Source organism: Chiloscyllium plagiosum, unplaced genomic scaffold (assembly GCF_037043375.1).
Source record: "Chiloscyllium plagiosum isolate Xiang-an unplaced genomic scaffold, Cpla_swu_hap1 HiC_scaffold_31, whole genome shotgun sequence".
Lineage (NCBI taxonomy): Eukaryota > Metazoa > Chordata > Chondrichthyes > Orectolobiformes > Hemiscylliidae > Chiloscyllium > Chiloscyllium plagiosum.
The window spans coordinates 14919686-14945940 of NW_028270169.1; the positions used below are offsets into that span (position 1 = coordinate 14919686).

Genomic DNA, 26255 nt, shown 5'->3' on the forward strand with positions numbered 1-26255 from the left:
AAAAAATAATCAAAGACTCCATTTCTAGCAGCATTTCAGGAAGTCTCTCGGAAAAGCTACACCCCTCGGTGAAGCCCCACTTCAAAAGGGAAATCTGCCAGGAAACCCTGGAATTTGAGACAATGTATCCAGGCCTTGTTTGGGAGGGTGGGGGGAAGCTGTTAGGAAACAGAGACAGCCTTGGGCAATGAACACATCAGTTTTTCCCCATTAAAACAGATGGGAAATTCAATGGCAATAAAGCTCTGATCTAAAACAAAACGAGTAACTGTAGCTGTTGCTCTAACGGCCCTCCCCTAAAGGAAGTTACGACAGTGATACTCGCTGGGTTCGGAGCCTGCAGTTTGGAAGTGGATTTGGATCAGAGTCCGGGTTAAAGATGAGTTTCGTACCGTCACAGCCCGTCTATAACCCGGTAAGTGTTCGGGGGGTGGGTGGGGCCGGCTGGAACACGCAGCCAAGGCTGTGCAAACAAACCGTTAGTTTTTCTTCTCTTCCCTCGCTACTGTACTTTAGGAACTTTTCCATTCCTGTCCCCTTTCGACTCCAGGAGACCAACTGGTGCCAGTGAGGGCTTTTGACTGAGTAAAGATTTACTTGAAAAAGGGGCGAAGAGGGTGGGGTTCATGTCCTTCATAATGACATTATCTCCAATCCGTGTTGGACAACTGGGGACTGTCTCCCATTTAAGATGAACCTCAGCAAACTGATGCTTTACGCAGTGTTTTAGTCAAAATGCAATATCCTTCTGGAAGGTTTGACCATGGTCAGAGATAAAAATCACACAACGCCAGGCTACAGTCCAATAGGTTTATTTGGAGGTACTAGCTACCTGACAAAAGCTTGTATTGCCACATAAACCTGTTGGACTATAACCTGGCGTTGTGTAATTTTTTTTTTTAACTTTGTCCACCCCAGTCGAACACCGGCACATCCACAACGTGATCATAGAGTCACACAGCAGTGAAACAGACCAACCTGTCCATACTGACCAGGTTTTCCTGAACTGAGCAAGTCCCATTTGGCAGTATGTGGCCAATATCTCTCAAAGCCCTTCCTATTCATGTACCCAGTGAGATGCCTTTTAAATGTCACAATTGTACCAGCCTCCACACTTCCTGATGAAGGGTATCGATCCGAAACGTTGACTTCTCCATCTCCTGATGCCTGGCTTTCTCTGTTCTTCCAGCCTCCTGCTTGTCTACTTTGGATTCCAGCATCTGCAGCTTTTTTGTCTCCACCACTTCCTCTGGCAGCTCATCCTGTACACACACCACTCTTTGTGTGGAAAAAGTTGCCCCTTAGGTCCCTTTTAAATCTTTCTCATCTCACCCTAAACCTATACCCTCTGGTTTTGGACTTCCCTACCCCTACACCTTATCTGTGTAATCTTTTTGAAATATAATCCCTGTTGTAATAATGGACAATTCACTAAATATATTCAAGAAAGAAATCAATTTCTCAACTCTAAAGGTGTTAGTGGGTGTGGGGAGAGAGTGGGAGACTGATGGTGGTTTACAGGATCAGCTAGGATCACAGTGAGCTGGATGGGCTGAACAGCCTACAATCTCCTATTTTCTCAAACCTATTCTTTCATAGGATGGGGGTGTCACTGGTAGGCCAAGCATTTGCTCCCCCCTCCCTAATTCTCATTGATCATAATGGCTTGCTCGGCTATTTCAGAGGGTGGTTAAGAATTAACCACATTGCTGATGTTTGGCAGTCACATGGGTAAGGGAAACAGATCTCCTTCCCAGATGGGATTTCATCACAATCATCAATAGTTTCCTGCTCGTCAATACTGCAACTAGTTTTCAGTTTCAGATTTGTTAAATTGAATTTAAATTTCATCAAAACCCGTAGCTCCAGCCTGGTTACAGAGTCAGAGAGTCATACAGCACGGAAACAGACCCCTTGGTCCAACCAGTCCATGCTGACCATGTTCCCAAACTAAACTAGTCCCACCTGCCTGCGTTTAGCCCATATCCCTCCAAACCTTTCCTATTCATGAACTTATCCAAATGTCTTTTATACGTCATAACTGAACCACTTCCTCTGGAGGTTCATTCCAACACAAACTACTCTGAGTTAAAAAAAAAATTGTTTTTTGTGTCTTTTTAAAATCTTTCTCCTCTCACCTTAAAAAACTCCCCACCCTAGGAAAAGAGAGCTGCCATTCTCCTCATAATCCTCATGATTTTGTAATTCTCTAAGTTCACCCCTCATCCTCCTGTGCCAGTGAAAAGAGTCCCAGCCTATCCCTATAACTCAAACCTTCCATTCCCGGGCCCTGTAGATGATTAATCCAATGATATCACCACTGTGTCATGACCAACATTTTATTCATGGGCTGAAGGGAACCATTCTATTGTTGAGGATAGTTCAACCAGGAAGAGAATCACAGTTTAAACGTTAGACAAAAAGTCTGGTTGAGCTCTGAAGAAGGGTCACTGGACCAGAAATGTTAACTCTGCTTTCTCTCCACAGAGGCAATTTCTGCTTCTGTTTCACATTTTAAACATCAGCTGTTTACTTTAACTGTCATATTGTCTGCTTTTCTTTGAAGAAATGTTTTCTTATTCAAAGAGTCCTACGCCATTTTATAAATCAAATTTATCATTATCAAGTATTTTTAAGGTAATTTTATTGTCCACATTAAAATTGCTGGCAGTAAGTCTTAAATGTATTCAAAAAAAATACTTACAGTTTAAAATCTATCTTTTACTTACAGGCTACATTTATCTTGTTTGTGGGTGTGAGGGGTTTGCTGGCCCTTATTGAGATTAGGAAGTGTGACTAATAATTTCTCTTTTGTTGTACCATTAACATTGAGTGTTGGCCATGATACAGTGCTATAAGTTGAAGTTACAGTTCAGAAGCTTGCACCACATTTAGGCTGAAAGACCATAGAACAGTACAGCAGCGGAAAAGGCCCTTCGGCCCATGATGCTGTGCTGAACATGATGTCATATTAATGGCCTTCTGCCTGTCCTTGGTTCATATCTCTTCGTTCCTTGTGCATTCATGTGCTTATCCAGAAGTCCCTTAAACTCACTTATTATATTTGCTTCCAACACCACCTCTGGCAACGCGTTCCAGACTCCTATCACTCTCTGTAAAAAAAAACCTAGCCCCCTCACATCTCCTTTGAACTTTCCCCCTTAAATGCGTGCCCCGTAGTATAAGACATTTTAACTCTGGGGAAAAGATGCCACTCTATAGATATTTCCTAATCAGTCTTTTCGAAGCTATTAATTCATACCTCTGGAGCAATGTGACTTGAAGCCAGGCCTCCTGGATCAATAGTAGGGATACTACCATCGCACCACCAGGGGCCTTCAAATGCCCCTGGGTAGTATTGAAACAGTTGCTGTGCTGTTGGAGGTGGTGTCCTTCAAATGGGATATTAAACCAGTACCAGTGTGTCCTTTTGGGTGGCAGTGAGAGATCCCATGAAGGTAGAGGACTAGGGGGAGTTCTGCCCACTGTCCTGGCCAGTATTTACATCTTAACCCGTAATAATTGAACATTTCTGGTGATAATCAAATAGTTGTTTGTGGGACTTCTGCTTGAATTTTTTTTCTGCACTACAACAACAACCGCACTTCACAAGTACCCCAGTGCTTTAAGACACCTGGTGGTGAAAGGTGCTATATAAATGTAAATCTTTTCTTTTTCAGCTGTTGGGGTATTAGCAATTATTACAGAAGTGTTAGTAGTTAATTGCCTTTGTGAATGTGGTGGAGAGCTGCCTTCCTGAATCCTTCCGTTTGCTGTAGGTAGACCCACAATGCCATTAAGGAAGGAGTCCTTGGATTTTGACCTAGGGACAGTGATATATTTCCGAGTCAGGATGGTGAGTGAGTTGTAGATGAACTTGGTGGAGGTGTTCCCATGTATCTGCTGCCCTTGTCCTTCTGCATGGCGGCTACTGTGGATTTGGAAGTGCTGTTGAAGGAATTTACATCTTGTAGATGGTATGTACCCCTCTGAGGAGCTCCTGCAGAGAGAGATCCTGGGGCTGAGACAACCGAGTGAAGAATGTTCACTTCTTTGTGCGGTTTCAGAACATAGCTCACCACCATTTTCTCGAGGGTACATGGTAGAGGACAATAAATGGGATGTTCACATTCCTATGATTAAAGAAATGTCTCTTGAAGCTTCCCTTCTGCACTTTCACTTGTCTTGCTCTAGAATCCTAAGATCTTGATTCTCCATTTTTATAAAAAAAACTTTGTGACTTCCAATCAGTTTGGGTGTGTGTGTGTGAGCTAAGAATTTAAAAAAAATTAAATTTGCCAAGTACTGAAGAGTTTTGATTTGACACATTTCATTTTGCTGCATTTAAAATTACAGGCAATATTGCCATCACGTGGTTTGCGTTTTATGTCAAATACTGTTTGGTGCATCCAGCCAAAAGGACTTTGCATGGTTTCAGCCTCCTAATGTACTATATGACAGGAAGCCTTGAATGGTACTCTGCTCCATGGATGCTTTGTTGTGGCTGCCTCTGGTTTTAAGTGCATTTCTCAGCTTTAGTTTTGCACCCTATACAGAGGAACCGCGATGAAACGGCATTTGGTTATCAGAATTTCAGATTATCCAGCAAGATCACAAGTGAGGAGGTATTTAGACAGTACGTGAATAGGAAGGCTTTAGTGGGATATCAGCCAAATGCTGGCAAATGGGACTAGGTCAGATTGGGATGTCTGGTTGGTGCAGATGAGTTGGATTGAAGGCTCTGTTTCCGTGCTGTATGATTCTGTGACACATGAACCATGTACAGGCAGATGGAATTAGTTTAGAATAGCATCACGGTTGTTACAAACATGGTGGGCTGAAGTTAAGATTAGAGTGGTGCTGGAAAAGCACAGCAGGTCAGGCAGCATCTGAGGAGCATGAAAATCGATGTTTCGGGAAAAAGCCCTTCATTAGGATGGGCTTTTGCCCGAAATGTCAATTTCCCTGCTCCTCAGATGCTGCCTGACCTGCTGTGCTTTTCCAGCATACTCTAATTTTGACTCTAATCTCCAGCATCTGCAGTACCCACTTCCGCCATGGTGGGCTGAAGGCCTGTTCCTATGGTGTGCTGTTCTATGCTCTATGCCAAAGGTAAGTCTGTTAAATGTTCAGTTGCAGCTCGATTCCTTATTAAAAGGCAATATGGATTGTTGTGTACTCTATCTGTTTTTGCTGCTGCCGAGAATAAACGGCTAGATTAACCCCATGCTCACATTGCTTGTTCATCCCAAGTTTCAGTACAGCTCCCTCTGTAGCCAATACCTCATTCCTGCAGCCAGTCTCTTTTGCTGGAGCCCAGTGAACATTGACTGATGATTCAGTTCAAGAGAGAGCTGGAAGTTTTCCTTTTTATGACTGGGAGCAGGAGCAGGAGTGCAAGCATTTTGCCTTCCACCCTCTTTCCCCCAACCCTTCCCAGCGCTGCGACAAACTGCAACAGCTCACTTCCCACGGGGTAAACCTGGGCACTGGCCTCTGGTAAGGTCACAGCAACAATAGGCCATAACACAGTCTTGATCTGCTGTACCATTCAATCAGATAGGAGCTGATCTTCCTCTGCTTCACTTGGCTGTCCCATACCCACATCCCCCAATCATTTGTAGTGGCCAAAATGCATGGTTCTCTGGCCTAACAATCCCTGACAACTGAGAATTGACAACTCTGGGGGGATAAAGAACTCCAAAGCTTCACCTACTCTCTAAATGAATAAATCTCTTCTCCTGTCAACCCTAAATGGCCAACCTTGTATTATAAAACTGTACCCCCCATGTCCGAGACTATAACCAGACAGAACTGGTTCTCAGCATCCACCCTGTTGAATCCTCTCGGATCTGAGTAGTTTGCTTCTTGAGATGTCTTGGGGAAGGGGTAAATAATTCTCCTCTTCTCAAAATGCTCTGTTCTGATAAAACTTGTTCTAAATTCCACCTGGATTGGATTCTGTGTCTTTTGTGCTGAAGGATTCCCAAGGCTTTAATGAAAAGCCCCTTGTCTTATCACTGTTCTACCTGATGGTTATTCTGTTTTGTCTTTCAGTCAGTCCCTTACATTGGGCCCATTCCTGGGGGCTTGCAGGATGGGAAGATGATCATGATCAAAGGACGAGTTCTTCCTCAGAGTAACAGGTACTCCTTAGAGAATGTCTCTTATAATCGTGTGCTTGTTTGTGTTCACTATCCAGCCTAGAAAAAGCTTTGCATGTAAGTCTAAATGCTTCCAGTGTTGAGGTCCTCAGTATTGCAGCAGTCACCTGCCATTGAAGATACATTTACATCAACCTCTTCACAGATGTTGTGACATTCCTCTGGAGGAGGTGGGACTTGAACCTAGGCCCTCTGGCTCAGGAGTATGGACACTACCACCACACCGCAAGAGAACTCTTGACATTGGTTGACGTTGCTCTGATAGGTTTGGGTGGGGCCCTGTTCTTGGAAGTCAGCCATAATATTGGATTAATTTTAAATCCAACAGCCAATGGGAGCTGTAGGCTTCCTGCTTGGATTGAATTAGATTGAACGTGTAGACTGTGTTTTTCTCTGCTTGCTGATGTGTGCCTCATTTTCCCATCTGTAGGTCAATGGGAAGTACAAATGTTTTAGGAATGGCCTCATTTCAACTTGTGTATCAGTCTGGTTCCCTGTGACTCCAGTGATGGCCACATTCACTGAGCCAGGTGGATCCCTCTTGTTTGAACCTGGTTGAATGTGTATCATTGTACACAGCTCTTGAAAACTGCGCCTGTGTTTCAGTGGCTGACCCACGTATCCCAGTTGCTGGGAGAATGTGGTTCTTCCTCACATGGAGTTGGGCGTTGAGACATTTTGTGGTTCTGTGTCCCCTCAGATTTCACGTGAATCTTCAGTGTGGCTCAGTACCATATCACTGTGATGTTGCCTTTCATTTCAACCCACGGTTTGAGAATCCGGGCTACGTGGTCTGCAACACTTACAAGGAGCAGTGCTGGAGCTCTGAGGAGAGGAAGCAGGAAATGCCAATCCAGAGGGGAGAATCTTTCCAAATTCTCATTCTTGTTCAGGCAGATTGTTACAAGGTAATTTGTGCAATGTTACAGCTTTCTTTAAAAAAAACTTTAACTATTTTTAATATTTTCGTGGGACATGGGTATGCCAACATTTACAGCTCATCGCTCATTGTCTCTTGAGCAGAAGTGGTTTCTAGGTTATTTCAGAGAACGCTTAAAACTCAACCACTTGCTATGTGTCTGAAGTTACATGTGTCATGGGGTAGCAGGGTGGTTCGGTGGTTAGCACTGCAATCTCACAGCGCCGGGGACCCCGGTTCAATTCCAGCCTTGGGTGACTGTCTGCATGGAGTTTGCACATTCACCCCGTGTCTGTGTGGGTTTCCTCCGGGTCCTCCGGTTTCTTCCCACAGTCCAAAGATGTGCAGGTTAGGGTGGAGTGGCCATGCCAAATTGTTCATAGTGTTCAGGGATATGTAGGTTAGGTGGGTTAGTCAGGGGAAATGTAGAGTTAGCGAGTTTTGAGAAGATTTGTAGGTCGGTTTGAGATTCTGGATGTAGGTTTGCTCGCTGAGCTGGAAGGTTCATTTTTAGACGTTTTGTCACCCTACTAGGTAACATCATCAGTGAGCCTCCAGATGAAGCACTGGTGGCATGGCCCACTTTCCATTTATGTGTTTGGGTTTCCTTTGGTTGGTAATGTCATTTCCTGTGATGATGTCATTTCCTATTCTTTTTCTTAGGGGGTGGTAAATGGGATCCAGGTCAATATGTTTGTTGATAGGGTTCCAGTTGGAATGCCATGCTTCTAGGAATTCTCGTGTGTGTCCCAGGATGGATGTGTTGTCCCAGTCCAAATGGTGTCCTTCCTCTTCCGTATGTAAGGATACAAGTGAGAGTGGGTCATTTCTTTTTGTGGCTAGTTGATGTTCATGTATCCTGGTGGCAAGGTTTTTGCTCGTTTGTCCAATGTAGTATTTATCCTAGTCCATCCTAGGACAAGCCAAACAGAGACATGCACAAGAATTCCTAGAAATGTGCCATTCCAACTGGAACTCTATAAACAAACAAATTGATTTTTTTAGATTAGATTACATTACAGTGTGGAAACAGGCCCTTCGGCCCAACAAGTCCACACCGACCCGCCGAAGCGCAACCCACCTCTACTTTTACCCCTTACCTAACACTACGGGCAATTTAGCATGGCCAATTCACCTAACCTGCACATTTTTGGACTGTGGGAGGAAACCGGAGCACCCGGAGGAAACCCACGCAGACACGGGGAGAACGTGCAAACTCCACACAGTCAGTCGCCTGAGGCGGGAATTGAACCCGGGTCTCTGGCGCTGTGAGACAGCAGTGCTAACCACTGTGCCACCGTGCCGCCCACCGTGACTTGGATCCCATTTACCACCCCCTGAGAAAAAGAACAGGAAATGATGTCACCATAGGAAATGGTGTCACTACAGGAAATGACATCAGCCCAAGGAACCCCAAATGTATAAATAGACAGCGGGCTACACCACCAGCACATCATCCAGAGGCTCACTGATGATATTACCTAGTATGGTGATGAAACATCTAAAAATGAACTTTCCAGCTCAGCGAGCAAACCTGCACCTGGAAATGTAGAGTAATAGGGTGGGGAAGTGGTTTTGGGGGGGATGCTCTTTGGAGAGTTGGTGTGGACTTGTTGGGCCAAATGGCCTGTTTCACACTGTAGGGATTCTATGATACCAGGTCTGACCTACATATCCTTCCCTTGGGGGCATTAGTGAACCAGATGGGTTTTTATGACAGTTGGTTGAGCTAACTGAGCACAGACTCGCCTCTGTATTTGTTGAATTTGCAATCCACCAGCTGCAGTGATGGGACTTTAACTGGTGTTCTCAAACTACCTCTGTTACTGATCCAGTTATATGACTATTATATCATCACCTCTCCTATCATTCTTTGTGCCTTTGTTACAACTTGGGAGCGATACACTTTTTGGGAGGCCTTGTCTTGAGGAAGCTAGAATTGGGTTACTATAGACATCACTGGAAAGGCCAACATTTTTATAGCTCATCCCTAATTGTTCTGTGAACCATGTGGAATGCTGTAGCGATTGAGTCTTCCTGCCCTACTCCCATTTCCTTCACTGAAGCTGCCTCTTCATATTCCTCAACAAGAGAGCAAAGAAGGAAGGGACAGTTCTGTTGTTGAGTTACTGCTGTCAATCAGGAGAGAAGCCTTCAGTCTAGAGGCACTGGTTCTAGAGTAGGAACATCTGGTCTCCCACCGTTCAGATTAAAAAAGTCACACAACACCAGGTTATAGTCCAACAGGTTTATTTGGAAGCACTAGCTTTCGGAGCACTGCTCCTTCATCAGATAGCTCCTGGATTGGGCCTCAGCCTGTTCCTCCGTTCCATTTACCCATTTCAGCTTCAGACCTTTTGATGCTTTTCCTTTTTTTTAAAAAAAACTCCCGGTTTTGAAAGTTCTGACTGTTCCAGCACCCTCCAGCCTTTTGAAAGTTGTTTTCTCCCTGAATTGATTCAACAATGAATTCCCATGTCCTTCTCCAGCTGGTAGATTCTGAGCCATGTTTGAGAAGAGCATCCCGAGGGAGCACTTTTTCTCACACACAGGCCAGTGGAAATCCGTACCACTGGGACAATAAACTAAAGTCATGGGTTGCAAGCTCTGAGGCAATGCTGGTTGCCATGGAGATCTGACCGCGTGAACAACTGTGAGACAGCTTTAAATCCTCATACTTCTTCAAACTGTGAGGGTGACCTAAATGAGCCACCCTTGAGGCCTGAACTCTGAGTGTTACTGACTAGACCATCATTTCTTGCCTTATCCCTAATTCCCTGGGCCACCATCTTGAACAGCTGATGTCTGTCAGCATTAGGTGCGGAGCTGTTAGGGGGGTGCTTCCAAGACTAACACACTTAAAACGAAGGAATGGTAATAGATTTCCAAGTCTGGATGCTGTGGATTTGGGGAAACATTCAGCGAATGGCATTCCCATCTGCCTGCCGTACATGAGAGATAGACAGGTCAATAGCCTGCTCCCATTTTCTAACCTCCAGTCAGTGAGTTAGTGTGGGTGTAAAGTAGAGATGAGGGAGTGGGCTGTTAGACCAGCTGTAGGGAAGGCATAGGGAATCAGAGCAGGATTGCTGGTGTTGATACTCTGGTATGTACTTTGTAAATTTATGGGTTGTCAGGTCAGTCACTGATGAAATGTTTTCCGAACAAGTCAGCAGTGAACTGTGAGCTGTGAACCAAGAATGAAGGGTTCAGTGCTTCCTGCCCAGGCTGTCTGTGTTCACACCCAAAGGACCTCTTCAGTTTGTGGCTACAACATCACCAGCTGTGTTTTCACAGCTCATGGGGTACTGACTCATAACATCAGGGTATTTCCAGCTCTCACTTCCTGCAGAAAGGAGGACCAGGGCACATGACAATAAGAATGTGTATTCATTCAATGTGACCTCTGAGTCAATAATTGTCCAACTGTTGTACAATGAGGAATTTAAGAATAAACCGTGTATGACACAGCTCTTTAAGGTGGACTTCTGTTTAAAATATGTTTTTAGTCTTTTTTTTAAACATTTCTTTCATGTGACAGGGGCATCATTGGTAAGGTTGGCACTTGTTACTAATCCCATTTCCAGTTCACCTTGAAATCAGTGGCTTGTTGGGCCATTTCAAAGGACAGTTAAGGGTCAACCGCATTGTTGTGGGCCTGGAGTCATATGTAGGCCAGACCAAGTAAGAATCATAGAATCCCTACAGTGTGGAAACATGCCCTTCGGCCCAACAAGTCCACGCAGACCCTCCGAAGAGTAACCCACCCAACCCCATTCCCCTACCCTATTACTCTACATTTCCCCCTGACTAATGCGCCTAGATCCCTGAACACTCTGGGAATTTAGCATGGCCAATTCACATAACCTATGTATCTTTGGATTGTGGGAGGGAACCGGAGGCTGGAATTGAACCCGGGTCCCTGGCGCTGTGAGGCAGCAGTGCTAACCACTGAGCCACTGTGCTACCTAATGACAGCAAATTTCCTCCCATAAAGGCATTACTGACCAATTGATAGTTTTATGGTCACCATTACATAGATGAGCTTCCAATTCTACATTTTAAATGATTGACTTTAAATTCTATAAATTGCTGTGACATTACTAATGTGCTACCTTCCTGATGAAGGGCTTTTGCCCGAAACATCGATTTTCCTGCTCCTCGGATGCTGCCTGACCTGCTGTGCTTTTCCAGCACCACTCTGATCTGCCACCTTCTACCTCCAGTTTTATTGTTCCTAGTAAATGGCCTCCAGAACGATTGGGATGGGCACTAAATGTTTTAGCATTGAGGCCCATGACAAAATAAAAACTAAACATGTTGGCGGTTAAAGGTGCAATCTGTGAAATTGGGGTAAATCTCACATTTTTTGTTTCCTGCTGTTGTTGTCTTTTTGATGTTCCCTCAGGCAGGTTTGTGTACTTGGTTAGGAATATGGCCGGGAGAAAGTGAGGACTGCAGATGCTGGAGATCAGAGCTGAAAATGTATTGTTGGAAAAGGGCAGCAGGTCAGGCAGCATCCAAGGAGCAGGAGAATCAACGTTTCAGGCATGAGACCTTCTTCAAGAATTGCTGGTGCATTTCTGTGACACCCAGGCAATTGAACAGGAACAGGCCTCCTGTGTGGTTTATACAACCCTGAGGGTTCCTTACCAACAGAGACCTGGGGAGGTCCCAGGCTGATTTAGCTTCTACCTTTATCATTAGCAATACTCAGAGTGAGATAGAGAATTATAGAATCACGACAGTGTGGAAGCAGGCCATTCGGCCCATCGTTTCCACCCCGACCCTCCGGTCAGCGTCCCACCCAGACTCTTTATCTTTGTAATCCTGCATTCCCCATGGCTAATTCCCCTAACCTGCACACCCCTGAATACTGTGGGCAATTTCCCATGGCTAATCCACCTAACCTGCATGTCTTTGAACTGTGGGAGGAAACTCACGCAGACACGGGGAGAATGTGCAAATTCCACACAGACTGAGGCTGGATTCGAACCCAGAATCCCTGGCGCTGTGAGGCAGCAGTGCTAACCACTTAGCCACCATGCCCCCCCATAGGTGGGATGGACAGGATTGCTGCTACAGGCTGCCATTCACTGTATGTAGTTAAAGGTGGGGAAGGCAGAGGTGGGACTCCGTTATCTCCCGCCAGCTTATGGTTAAAGACAATGTGGTTGCTCCTCATTTGTGTTTCGGATGATTGAGAGAACAACTTGGGGCACTGTACTGTTTCTGAGATCTGACAGTCTGAGGAGAGGGAAAGGAGAAATGAAACTGAAACAATCAGAAATCAAATACTTGCTGCTCTGTTTAAAAAGTTGTCACCATCCCACCGATGTCCCACAAAATTAGCAGAGACTTTCTGGATCATTAACCCCTTGTGTTACCAGCTATTTTCAAGCATGTTGTTTTGTTGTCAAGGTGGCGGTGAACGATAAACACTTCCTGGAATTCAAGCATCGGATCCCGATCTCCAGAGTGGACAGCATTTTTATCGATGGTCAAGTCGAGATTGTCTCCATCAGCTTCCCAAACAACAATGTAAGTAAAGCATGGGGCATCTCTATTTGAGACAGTAAGAACTGTTAGTGACAGTTTGAACGTTACCTCGGTGAGTTCAGTATGAATTCTCAAACAGTGAGTTTTGGCAAGTTCCTCCATGTGCGGTGCATCAGCAGCCTGGAGTGGTGTTACTGTGAGTTCACACATCTTGGTCATGTCTGAAATGATGGACATGATGCAGAGTAAACCAGCAGCAATTAATATTAACGGCACCAAATCGAGTAGGGGAGTCACTGTGAAGATTTGGACTGGGTGGGGTGTCTCTGATCCGTGATTGGTCAATAAACACAAGCAATGTAGTCTGGTTCTATAAAATTTCACACTTTATTCAATCTCAGCCAGGCACAGGTTGTCCAGTAACACAGAGATTAAACACTTCCATGTTCCTCGGAGAAACTACGCACATGGCTTAAGACAAAGGTGTTTTTATACTTTTATTTTGAGAGAAGTACAGGCCATAACTAGAGTGCACATTCAAACAATTACCAATCGATTTTAATGAAATGACTTTATTGAAAGCAATTTAGTCCATAGATATTTACTGGGAGCCGACCTTGTTTTCCAACATCCAAATATTCCTATCTCGCGAACCTAGTCTCTGCACCTGCACTTGCAAGGTCAGTTAGGGTGGCTAGTAATGTCTTATCTAGTCTAATTATTTCTATGCTGTAAAGGAAGCACTGTCTGCTAATCTTTAGAGCATATAACAATACAGCACAGAACAGGCCCTTTGGCCCACGATGTTGTGCCGAACATTTGTCCTAGCTTAAGCACCTATCCATGTACCTATCCAATTGCCGCTTAAAGGTCACCAAAGATTCTGACTCTACCCCTCCCACAGGCAGCGCATTCCATGCCCCCACCACTCTCTGGGTAAAGAACCCACCCCTGACATCTCCCCTATACCTTCCACCCTTCACCTTAAATGTCCCCTTGTAACACTCTGTTGTACCTGGGGAAAAAGTTTCTGACTGTCTACTCTATCTATTCCTCTGATCATCTTATAAACCTCTATCAAGTCACCCCTCATCCTTCGCCGTTCCAATGAGAAAAGGCCGAGCACTCTCAATCTATCCTCGTACGACCTATTCTCCATTCCAGGCAACATCCTGGTAAATCTTCTCTGCATCTTCTCCAAAGCTTCCACATCTTTCCTAAAGTGAGGCGACCAGAACTGCACACAGTACTCCAAATGTGGCCTAACCAAAATCCTGTACAGTTGCAACATCACTTCATGACTCTTGAATTCAATCTCTCTGCTAATGAACGCTAATACACCTTCTTACAAGCTCTATCCACCTGAGTGGCAACTTTCAAAGACCTATGAACATAGACCCCAAGATCCCTCTGTTCCTCCACCTCACTAAGAACCCTACTGTTAACCCTGTATTCCGCATTCTTATTTGTCTTTCCAAAATGGACAACCTCACATTTGGCAGGGTTGAACTCCATCTGCCACTCCTCAGCCCAGCTCTGCATCATATCCAAATCCCTTTGCAGCCGACAAGAGCCCTCCTCACTATCCACAACTCCACCAATCTTCGTATCGTCTGCAAATTTACTGACCCACACTTCGACTCCCTCATCCAAGTCATTAATAAAAATTACGAACAGCAGAGGACCCAGAACTGATCCCTGCGGAACTCCACTTGTAACTGGGCTCCAGGCTGAATATTTACCATCTACCACCACTCTCTGACTTCGACCGGTTAGCCAGTTTTCTATCCAATTGGCCAAATTTCCCTCTATCCCATCCCTCCTGACTTTCCGCATAAACCTACCATGGGGAACCTTATCAAATGCCTTACTAAAATCCATGTATACTACATCCACTGCTCTACCCTCATCCACATGCTTGGTCACCTCCTCAAAGAATTCAATCAGACTTGTAAGGCAAGGCCTACCCTTCACAAATCCGTGCTGGCTGTCCCTAATCAAGCAGTGTCTTTCCAGATACTTATAAATCCTATCCCTCAGTACCCTTTCCATTACTTTACCTACCACCGAAGTAAGACGAACTGGCTTGTAATTCCCGGGGTTATCCCTATTCCCTTTTTTGAACAGGGGTACAACATTCGCCACTCTCCAGTCCCCTGGTACCACCCCCGTTGACAGTGAAGATGAAAAGATCATTGCCAACGGTACTGCAATTTCCTCTCTTGCTTCCCACATAATCCTAGGATATATCCCATCAGGCCCGGGGGACTTGTCTATCCTCAAGTTGTTCAAAATGTCCAACACATCTTCCTTCCTAACATGTATCTCCTCTAGCTTACCAGTCCGTTTCACACTCTCCTCTTCAACAATACGGTTCCTCTCATTCGTAAATACTGAAGAAAAGTACTCATTCAAGACCTCTCCTATCTCTTCCGACTCAATACACAGTCTCCCATTACTGTCCTTGATTGGACCTACCCTCGTTCTCGTCATTCTCATGTTTCTCACATACGCATAAAATGCCTTTGGGTTATCCTTGATCCTATCCGCCAGAGATTTTTCATGCCCTCTCTTGGCTCTCCTAATCCCTTTCTTCAGTCCCTTCTGGCTATCCTGTATCCCTCCACTGCTCTGTCTGAACCCTGTTTCCTCAACCTTATGTAAGCCTCCTTCTTCCTCTTTACAAGACATTCAACCTCCCTCGTCAACCAAGGTTCCCTCACACGACCATTTCTTTCCTGCCTGACAGGTACATACATATCAAGGACACGTCGTATCTGTTCCTTGAAAAAGTTCCACATTTCCACGACATCCTTCCCCGACAGCCTATGCTCCTCAGATCCTGTCTTCCAGCAACGTAATTACCCTTACCCCAATTGTAAAACCTACCCTGTTGCACGCACCTATCTCTCTCCATAACCAAGGTGAAAGTCACAGAATTGTGGTCACCATCACCAAAATGTTCACCCACTTACAAGCCCATCACTTGTCCCGGTTCATTACCGAGTACCAAATCCAAAATGGCCTCCCCTCTGGTCGGACAATCTACATACTGTGTTAGAAAAGCTTCCTGGACACACTGCACAAACACCGCCCCATCCAATCTACTTGATCTAAAGAGCTTCCAATCAATATTTGGGAAGTTGAAATCGCCCATGATTACTACCCTGTGGCTTCTGCACCTTTCCAAAATCAGTTTCCCAATCTGTTTCTCCACATCTCTGCTGCTATTGGGGGGCCTATAGTAAACACCCAACAAGGTGACTGCTCCTTTCCTATTTCTGACTTCAGCCCATACTACCTCCAAAGGCAGATCCCCCTCGAACTGCCTTTCTGCAGCTGTTATACCATTTCTAATTAGCAATGCCACCCCCACTCCTTTTTTACCACCCTCCCCAATCCTACTGAAACATCTGTAACCAGGAACCTCCAACAATCATTCCTGTCCCTCTTCTATCCACGTTTCCGTGATGGCCACAACATCGTAGTCCCAGGTACCTATCCATGCCTTAAGTTCACCCACCTTATTTCTGATACTCCTTGCGTTGAAGTATACGCACTTGAACCCATCTCTGTGTCCGCAAGTATTCCCTGTCAGTATTACCTTCTTCACAGCCTCCCCACACACTTGGACATCCTGACAAACAGCTAGCCTACTTGCTGGACTACAAGTCCGGATCCCATCCCCCTGCCAAATTAGTTTAAACCCCCCCGAAGATAGCTAGCAAACCTACCCCCCAGGATATTGGTGCCCTTCTGGTTCAGGTACAACCCGTCCTGCTTGTACAGGTCCCACCTTCCCCAGAATGCAGTCCAATTGTTCAAATACCTGAAGCCCTCCCTCCTACACCATCCTTGCAGCCACGTGTTCAACTGCACTCTCTCCCTATTCCTTGCCTCACTGTCACGTGGCACCGGCAACAACCCAGAGATGACGACTCTGTCTGTCCTAGCTTTCAGCTTCCAGCCTAACTCCCTGAGCTCTTGAATGACCTCCCCACCCCTCTTCCTACCTATGTCGTTGGTGCCAATGTGTACCACGACTTCTGGCTGCACACCCTCCCCCTTAAGGATTCTGAAGACACGGTCCGAGACGTCTTGGACCCTGGCACCCGGGAGGCAACAGACCATCCGACAGTCTCGCCCATGCCCACAGAATCGCCTGTCCGTCCCTCTAACTAGAGAGTCTCCTATAACTAGCGCTCTCCTCCTCTCCCCCTTTCCCTTCTGAGTCTCAGAGCCAGACCTCACGCCACAGACCCGGTCACTGCAGCTTACCCCTGCTAGGCTGTCCCCCCCACCAGTCTCCAAAGCGGTATACTTATTGTTTAGGGGAATAACTACAGGGGATCCCTGCACTGCCTGCTTCCTCCCCTTCCCACCTCGAACTGTTACCCAGCTACCTCTGTTCTCTGGCGTAACTATGTCCTTGTAGCTTCTATCTATCACCTTCTCAGCCTCTCGAATAATCCTCAGTTCATCCAACTCCAGTTCCAGTTCCCTAACTCGTTCTGTGAGGAGCAGGATCTGACTGCATTTCCTGCAGATGAAGTCGGCAGGAGTATCGGTGGTCACCCCTACCTCACACATCTGGCAGGAGGAACATTCCACTGCCTGCGCTGCCATTACTCTACACTTCGTCTCCAAAGCAAGAACACTGAGTAGTTTACCTGTGAACTTTAAAGTTAGGTTAGAGGAGGAGGATGGGAGGGAGGCCCTACTATGTAGGGCCTGGGGTATAGAACACACCCACTCAAATATCAATCACTTACTTTCCCGACCAGCTCTGCGCTCCAACCTCACTTCCGCCCAGCTCGCGCCGCTCTCTGCTGAGAAAAGTCTGTTGAGACACACTGTGGTTAGTTCAGCTTTTAGCAGGGTTACAAGCCATTTTATGCAGCTTGAAGCAGAATTATCAATTTGTAGCCAAGAAGCCATTTTGTCATGTTATTTGCATTAAGAAGCCGTTTTATTGCTGCCTATGTTAGTAAGAGCATGTATTAAATGGTTGCACCTGACTACAACTAGTTACTTGAGCCTTTATTCAGATTTCAGATCCTCAACTGGTTTGAGCTGCAGAATCACTATTCAAAAAGGATAAATATGGAAAGAGTTCTTCCAACTGCCCTCGCCAGAGGGAGGAAGATTTCAATGTTTGTTCACTCAAACCCATTCAACATTGTGAAAGTTTTCTGGACTCTCCTTCCTCTGAGGAAGGGTCACTGAAACGTTAACTCTGATTTCTCTCCGCAGATGCTACCAGACCTGCTGAGCTTTTCCAGCAACTTTTTTTTTTGCTTCTGATTTCCAGTGTCTGCAGTTTCCTGAGAATGTTGTGATTTGAGTTATCATTTAAAATGACTTGATGTTTGTGGATTAATCTCTGTCTTTCTTTCTCCTCTCTTCCAGACTGCTGCCATGTTTGCTCCACCTGCTTTTGCTAACCCGGTAAGATTTGTTCTCTGACCAGTGAACCCACTGACTGGTTATCGAAAGTTTTTAATGCTTTCATTGTTTCTTGAGACGTGATCACACCTCTCTCTCTCTTGCAGGCTGGTTCCATGTTTCCCCCCACTATCCCGGCCAATCCGGTAAGTTCGGAATTTTTTTGCTGAAACTCAAACTCCGTTTCCCATGTCCTGCCCTTCACCCCTTTCCCTGGCACTCAGTCCGTTCACAATCTCAGCAGCTCATTTAACCCTGAGGTGAGCTCTTGACCTTCTGAGAAGCCAATGCTAAGATCCTCTGCTTCCAGCTGTTTAACCTCCTCCTGCCTTAGTCCATTTGCTGCTGAAAGTTTGTTATTTTGGGGCTTGAATATTCCAAAGCCATCCTGCCTGCTCTCCTACACTCTATTCCTCTCTAAACTTAAGGTTGTTCAAGACTCTACTGTCTGTCTTAACTCTTGCATGTCCCAAACTCCTGTGACTTTAGGTTGAGTGACATCTTGATTTTAAAATTCTCATCCTTGTTTACAAATCTCTCCGTGGCCTTGCCCCCTCCCTGTCTTTGTGCCCACGACTGTCTGAGACACTGGTACTCCCCTAACTCTGGCCTCTTGTACCCAGTTGGTGACTATGCCTTCTGTTGCCTTGGCATCACATTCTCTGGCATTTCCTCATTGCACCTCCTGGCCTCAGGACCTTGCTTCCCTCCTTTGAGATACTCGTTTAAGATCTACCTCTTTTGCCAACCTTTGGCTTATCTGACCTCATCTATTTTTATGTGGTTTTCTCTATATGACATTTTATAATGCTCCTGTGAAGTTTTATCATGTTAAAGCTACTTTAGTATAAGTTGTTGTAATTACACGGGCCAACCTCTGCCAATACTGATTAACTGTCTCCTCGATTCCCAGGCTGGATCCATGTTTGCTCCTCCTGCCTATGCCAGCCCGGTAAGTTTCAGCCTTTGCCCAGTGAATCCACTGAGACGTTGGAATTTTTAATTTCTTCATTTTTCAGGATGTGCTCATCTCTCTCTTTTTCCTCTACTCACTTCCCAGGCTGGATCCATGTTTGCTCCCCCTGCATTTCCCAACCCGGTAAGTTTCAGCCTTTGGCCAGCGAATGAGATATTGGAATTTTTAATTGCTTCATTTTTCAGGATATGCTGATTGCTCTTTCTCTTTCTCATTTTCATTCTCTCTCTCTCCATTTCCAGGCTCCTCCCATGTTTGCCCCACCTTCCTTTGCCAATTTGGTAAGTTCCAGTTTATTTTCTCGTTGTAACATAGACCAATCCACTGAATGGCAAAAGTGAGGACTGCAGATGCTGGAAACCAGAGTCTAGATTAGAGTGGTGCTGGAAAAGCACAGCAGGTCAGGCAGCATCCAAGGAGCAGGAAAATCGACGTTTTGGGCAAAAGCCTTTCATCAGGAATGAAGGCAGGGAGCCTCTGGGGTGGAGAGATAAATGGGGGTGGGGGGGGGGGATGTAATTCTCACTGAGGGAGCTCAGATGTGTTTGATGAGATCCGTTGAGGATTCTAACCCTTGTGGCGTGAATCACTTCCCCAAACTTGACATGACTTGCATTTTCCAAAAAAAATGAATGTTCAGCCCCATGTTTCTCTTTGAATAGCTCCTTTTGTTCTTTCAGTGAAATGCCTGATCCCCAGGGAGTGTTTTTTTTTCTTGGATTCAGTGTGGGATCCACATGGAAACTAATAAATTTAACTTCAATAAAATTGTCTCAGACTAATCATTTATCACTCTGTAGTCAGAAAAGATTGTAATGTTGCATTTTGTTAGTATTTCAAGGAATTGTGTTTAAGTCTATGACAGTGGTCCCTACTTTCTGCGGGTGTTAACATGTTCTCTGGAATCTAGGAACTCCCTCCCTAACATCATTGTGGGTCTACCTACAGCATGTCATCTCAGCGGTTCAAGAAGGCAGCTCACCACCACCTTCTCAACAGACAATTATGCAGCAGCGATAAATGCTGACCCAAGCAACAATGCTCGCAGCCCACAAGTGAATTTTAAGAAAAAAACAGGAACAGTTTGGATAAAAACAGGTTGGATAAGCTGGGACATTTTTCACTGAAGCACTGAATTTGATAAATGTGAGGTGTTGCATTTTGAAAAAGCAAATCAGGGCAGGACATAAACAGAGGAACCTTGATTATCTGAAGGACACAGGCAGGGAGTATTTCATTTGGTTAATTGAATGCCGGGTAATCGATGCCTGATAACATAGTTAGCCATGCATCAGGATCTTGTGATCTTTTCGGATGATCTGAAGTTTGGTTAATTGAATGCTGGATAATCGAGGTTCCTCTGTACAATTAATGGCAAAGTCCTAGGGAATGTTGCTGAACAAAGAGATCTTGGAGTGCAGGTTCAAAGCTCCTTGAAAGTGGAGTCATCGGTAGATAGGATAGTGAGGATGGTGTTTGGTACACTTGCCTTTACTGGTCACTGCATTAAGTCTTGGAGTTGGGAGGTCATGTTGCAGCTGTACAGGGCATTGGTTAGTCCACTATTGGAATACTATGTGCAATTCTGGTCTTCCTGCTTTAGGAAAGATGTTGTCAAACTTGAAAGAGTGCAGAAAAGATTGACAAGGATGTTGCCAGAGTTGGAGGGTTTGAGCTATAGGGAGAGGCTGAACAGGCTGGGGTACAAACTAATCACAGTTACCAGTGATTATAATCACCAGGAACTCCTTTGCCACTATTCCCCTCTGATAGAGATTATTAAGGCTTGTCCAATTGCAGGCAATCTCTCTGTTTTCCCATCCTTGTGTTTTTCTTGAGAAAGAAATAAATTAACCTTTTCAAACACACAGCTGGGCTGGCTGGGGCTTGAACCCAAACTTCCAGGCCGAAAGGTAGGTGCACTACCACTATGCTATGAGACCCTTTTTAATTTCCTTGAGAACAAACACTCTGTGTATCTGGTCAATATTTTGTAAACTGAATGTTTTGTGCTGAAGAACGATTCAGATCTGTCATGGAATTATTATTTGAGATCTAGAGCTGCTGAGGCTGGTATTTCTCACCTCTGTTTTCACTCCAATCCTTCCACTCTCCAATCCCAGTTCTTTGGAAGTTGCTGACTCCACCTGGGGGCAGGCAGCCCTGTGATGCAAGTGTCAGTACTCCCCAGTGAATCTGGACAGGATAGCGCTGGGCTATTCAGCTGCAGGGGGCTTCACTATCCAGTCGATCCGAACCTCACGTTTAACTGCTCAATGGACAGCTGTCAGGTCTGATTGATCTAGCACCTTGTGAAGGTGCTTATTGCTCCTTCACACTCTGTGTCAACTGTGTAGTGAACAGAGGGGGGGTTTCTGAGTGTCATCAGGGATTCCCCCTGCTTTCCCTTCCAGTGACACACAGCACTCACTGAGTCCTGCAGAGAGACCCAGAGAAGTGGATTTGCTCTGCTCCCTCTCCCAGAGAGACCCAAACTGGCTTGCTGGCTGCAGGCTCCCCCTACAGGAGAGAGGGCAATACACTGGGAAGTTTGATCGATTCCAGGTGAGGTGAATTGGCCATGCTAAATTCCCCATAGTGTGTTCAGGGATGTGTCGGTTGGGTACATTTAGTCAGGGGTAAATGTAGAGTAATAGGGTAGGGGAATGGGTCTGGATGGGTTACTCTTTGGAGGGTCGGTGTGGGCTTGTTGGGCCAAATGACCTGTTTCCACACTGTAAGGATTCTATGACTTCTATGATATGACGTTTCGAGCACAGGACTACATCATTTGCTGAATTTGAGACAGACACCACTAGGTGGAGCACTGAGACTCCATGTGCTTTTAAACTCTCACCAGAGGCAAGCTAGCAATAAATGCAAGTAAGGTCATCAGGGCCAGAGAAATACATTTACATTGGGGGAGGGGGCTCTTGTGGTGCAGTGGTTTGGCTTCGAGTTTCCCCTGTTCCAGAGCTGTGTCATAACCTTTTTTTAAATACAACACAGAGGGGGAGTCACAATATGTTTTAATTTCAGGTAGCCCATCAAGACACTTTGGTTACACTGGAAAACTATTGTGTGTTGGGATTTGAATGATCCTGCCGTAACTGGCATGATTATTTCTCTTGGTAGTCATCATGAGCTTTTAGTGTCAAGATTAGAGTGGTACTGGAAAAGCACAACAGGTCGGGCAGATCCAAGGAGCAGGACAAATCGACGTTACTGGCAAAAGCCCTTCATCAGGATGACCTGCTGTGCTTTTTCAGCACCACTCTAATCTTGGCTCTGATCTCCAGCATCTGCAGTACCCACTTCCGCCTATCATGAGCTCTTATACTGGTGCTGTGCTGCTGTGGGTACAACAGAAGAACAACTCCTTGCATCGGTCTTAGCATTTGCTTCCTGCTCCGTTAAGGTTATGGTCTTGGTCACTGTTTAATATACAGCATTGCGTCTGATCCATCTTACTGCCGCTAATGATCCATCATGGAATCCTACAGTACTGAAGAAGCACTTTGGCCCGTTGGATTTGTAAACTTCTTTACGCTTCAGTCACCCAGTGGGAAGGAATTGTGCTCACAGTATGAATAATTGATTTTTAATTCTCAAAAAACATGGTTTCTTGCAGCAAGTTCCTTTCAAGGCCCCGATCCAGGGAGGATTCTCTGTCTCGAGATCGATTGCCATTCAGGGGACTGTCGCACCAAATTGTGGCAGGTATGTGATCTCTGACATTGAGTTTACAAGTTGATTTAACCTCTGTTAATTCAATGTGGGGTATGTTAAGGAGGTTTCCAACACCTGGATTTTCCATGTTATCTTCTTCAAAACACTTTGGATCTTTAGGTGGATAAATTAACTGTGGATCTTTTTGGAGGGAGTTCTGAACAGGACTGGTCTGACATTGGTAAATGTTGGCCAAGTTTCATTATCAGATAAGGACCTGTAATGTTAGAGAGCCAGGGGAAGAAAAGATGCATAGTTGAGTTGGCGTAACACAAAACTAGATCCAGTTGTAAACTCTAAATCATTGCTGCGGTCCAGTCTCTTTGTTATGGGGTAGTTGGAAAGGCACTATCGAAAGGCCTGCTCTTGAACCTTTTATCTTTCTTCCTCTTTTCCAGTTTTTCCATTAACCTGAAGCCAAGCACTTCTCCCGACATTGCTTTCCATATCAGTCCGCGATTCCGCACTGAGAAGGTAGTTGTGCGAAACAGCTACCTGCGGAATTCCTGGGGCACTGAAGAGAGGGCTTTGGCTGAAAATCCGCTTTCTCTCGGACAGCCCTTTGAGGTGGGTGCCTGAACCAGTTAGTGGTTGGAGTACCAGGAGAGCTCCCACCTGGTACAGGTTTGACTTTCAGGTTGTCATTTTTAAACACAGACAATTCACTCTTAACCTTTTAAGAAAGATAACTCACTATTGTCATGCATCTGGCCTGTTGTGTCAGGCAGTCCATAGCAAAATAGTTGACTCCTAATTGTCCTCTGAAATGGCCAAGCCGGACACTCATACAGCACTCTTCAGTCCAACAAGTCCGTGTTGACCACAGTCCTAAATTAAAGTAATCCCACCTTGGCCCATTTCCCTCCAAGGTGTACTTATCTAAATATCTTTTAAATGTCACTATATCCATATCTACCACTTCTTCAGGAAGTTCATTCCACAAACCATACACTCTGTATTTTAAAAACAAGTTGCCTCTCATGTACTTTTAAATCTTTCTCCTCTCACCTTAAAAAAATACGCTCCTGAATCTTGAAATTCTCCACCTTGGGGGAAACAACACCTGATATTTACCTTGTCTATACTCCTCGTTTTATAAACCTCTGTAAGGTCACCCTTCAATTTCCTGCACTCCAGTGGAAAAAGTCCCAGCCTCTCCTTTAACATCCTGCTAACTCATTTCTGAATCCCCTGAATAGGATGTATTTGGATGGGATGCTCTTCAGAGGGTCAGCATGGACTTGATGGGCCGAATGGCCTGTTTCCACACTGTGTAGACATTCGGTGACTTGGTGCCAGTTTCTAATTCTTCCATTTTAAGGATTGCATCAATGTGGTCTTCTTGCATCAATCTGGTCTTGCTGCATCAATCTGTTCTTGCAGTTGGTTTGGTGCGTAGCCTTCTTTAACATGTAATTAAAAACTGCAAGGAGGTGGATTTCTAGAATCCTGTCAGAGTAGTGCTGCTTCATGATGAAATGCTCCAGTGGGCCCTTGTGTTTCTCAAGCTGGAGGGTGAAGGAACCACCGCTGGCTGCTGGTTGGCCCAAGCACATCCTTGTATTATTGCCAGGTTTTAAACTGACATCTCCATTATCGGTAACAGAAAAGGAATGTACACTGAAACAATGAGACTAAGGCTTTTAGGTGATAGTGTTTGTGGGGTTTGGAAGGTTCTGTCTGAGGAGCATTGGTGAATTTCTGCAGTATATCTCGTAGATGGTACACACTGCTACTACTGAGTGTCGGTGGGAGTGGATGTTTTTGAACGTGGTGCCAGTCAAGCAGGGGCTACTTTGTCCTGGATGGTGTTAAGCTTCTTGAATGTTGTTGGGGCTGCACCTATCCAGGCAAGTGGGGAGTATCCCATCCCACTTGTGCCTTGTAGATGGTGGACAAGCTTTAGAGAGTCAGGAGTTCACTTGCTACAAGGCTCTGACTTGCTCTGGTAGCTACAGTATTTATGTGGCCACTCAATTTGAGTTTTTGGTCAGCGGTAACCTCCAGGATGTTATTAATGGGGGATTCAGTGATGGTAATGCCATTGGATGCCAAGAGATGATGGTTAGATCCTTTTGTTGGAGAGGTGGTGATTGATCTATGATCTAACTCCATACATCTGCCTTTGTCCCTTTCAAACACTTGGCAAAAAATCCATCAATCACAGTTTTAAAACTAATAACTGGCCTGTCATGAGTTAACCAGTTGTAGAGGCTGTTTGCTGTCAAATTTTCATGACTAATTTACCAAAGCATCTAGCTCTAGTCCTTCAGCTGAGAACTTGTCTCCACTGTGTGAAAATAGTTTCTACCTGCCTTATCGAATCCTCTAAATATCTGGCAGATCCAGAATAATCAACTCTTAACTCTTGAAATTCCAGTGATATCTCTTTGCGGTTCAAAGCTCCAAGTCCAGTTTTTACCATCCAGACATAGAAACGTGATCGGCCTGCATTATAATTGAGCATGCCCCCACTTTGAGCATTTGCCACTGTTTAGGGAAGCAGTAGTTTGCCTTGGTAGATTTTTTTTTTGTTGTTGTGCAGTGATCTCATTCTGTTCCACTTTGGGCTAGAGGTGTAGGTGGGTATGGGAAGGATCTAATCTTTCTAGTTTGCTGACCTGACCATTCATTGCTGTCCTTCCTACTCTGTCAGATTACCATTCTGTGCGAGCAACTTTTCTTCAGGGTGACTGTCAACGGTCGTCATGCTTTTGATTTCAACCATCGTTACCAACCGATCCAGCAGATCAACGAGCTGCAAGTCGAAGGGGACGTGACTCTCTCCAACGTTTCTGTTTAAAACTCCGCCTCCAAAACCCACTGACATTCAGTGTCCGTCAAATCCGACTTGCTTTTGCAGTGGGGGTGATGGAGGAAGGAATGGTAGAAGGTGGATATATAATTCCAGTGAGAATCTGAATTTTTTATACCTTCTGCAGTGTTTCACAATATAAGACCATTTAATTGGGAAAACTTGGCAAGATTTGCATAATGATTGGTCCATATGCTAAAAGCTTATATGTTTGAATCATTTGCTCCTACCACATTTATTATTAACCCCTCTCTCTAAGCATGAAAGTTATGTGAAGTAATTACCATTTTATAAAATCTGCCTTTTCATTTCTCACAGTTAAATTCTTTCTATTGAGCAAAGGCAAACCATATTTTTCAGCAATTGGTGAGTTTGATATTTCGAGATTGTGTTTGTTACATGAACGAATCATTCCTCACGGAGATGGATTATTCCTAAATTCGTCTTTCGCTGAGTGAGAACTCTTGCCCACTCTTTGTGATTCAGTGTTGCAAGGCTAACTGCCCACTCTCTCCTTCCAGCCTTGCCTTTGACTACATTTCCCTGAGATTGTCATGCTATCTGTTTATGTATGTCACCACTTTATTTACTAGCATGCTGTGAATCCTGTATGTATTCCTTGTTCCCAGTAACTGGTTCAGACTTTGAGATTAATCTGATTTACTACAGAATTCTATAACCATAATAAACCTTACAAGAAAAGCCAAA

At 44.9% G+C, this 26255-nt stretch overlaps 1 protein-coding gene across 1 annotated transcript; it reads left to right on the plus strand.

Moving 5' to 3' along the window:
• Window positions 1–257: 257 nt before the first annotated feature.
• Window positions 258–26255, plus strand: LOC122563947 (galectin-6). Its single transcript, XM_043718271.2, has 12 exons — window positions 258–415; window positions 6058–6146; window positions 6865–7072; window positions 12505–12624; window positions 17992–18030; window positions 18135–18173; window positions 18941–18979; window positions 19088–19126; window positions 19246–19284; window positions 22635–22723; window positions 23131–23299; window positions 25389–26255. The coding sequence occupies exons 1-12, from the start codon at window positions 380–382 to the stop codon at window positions 25533–25535; spliced, it is 1053 nt and encodes a 350-aa protein (XP_043574206.2). The 5' UTR covers window positions 258–379; the 3' UTR covers window positions 25536–26255.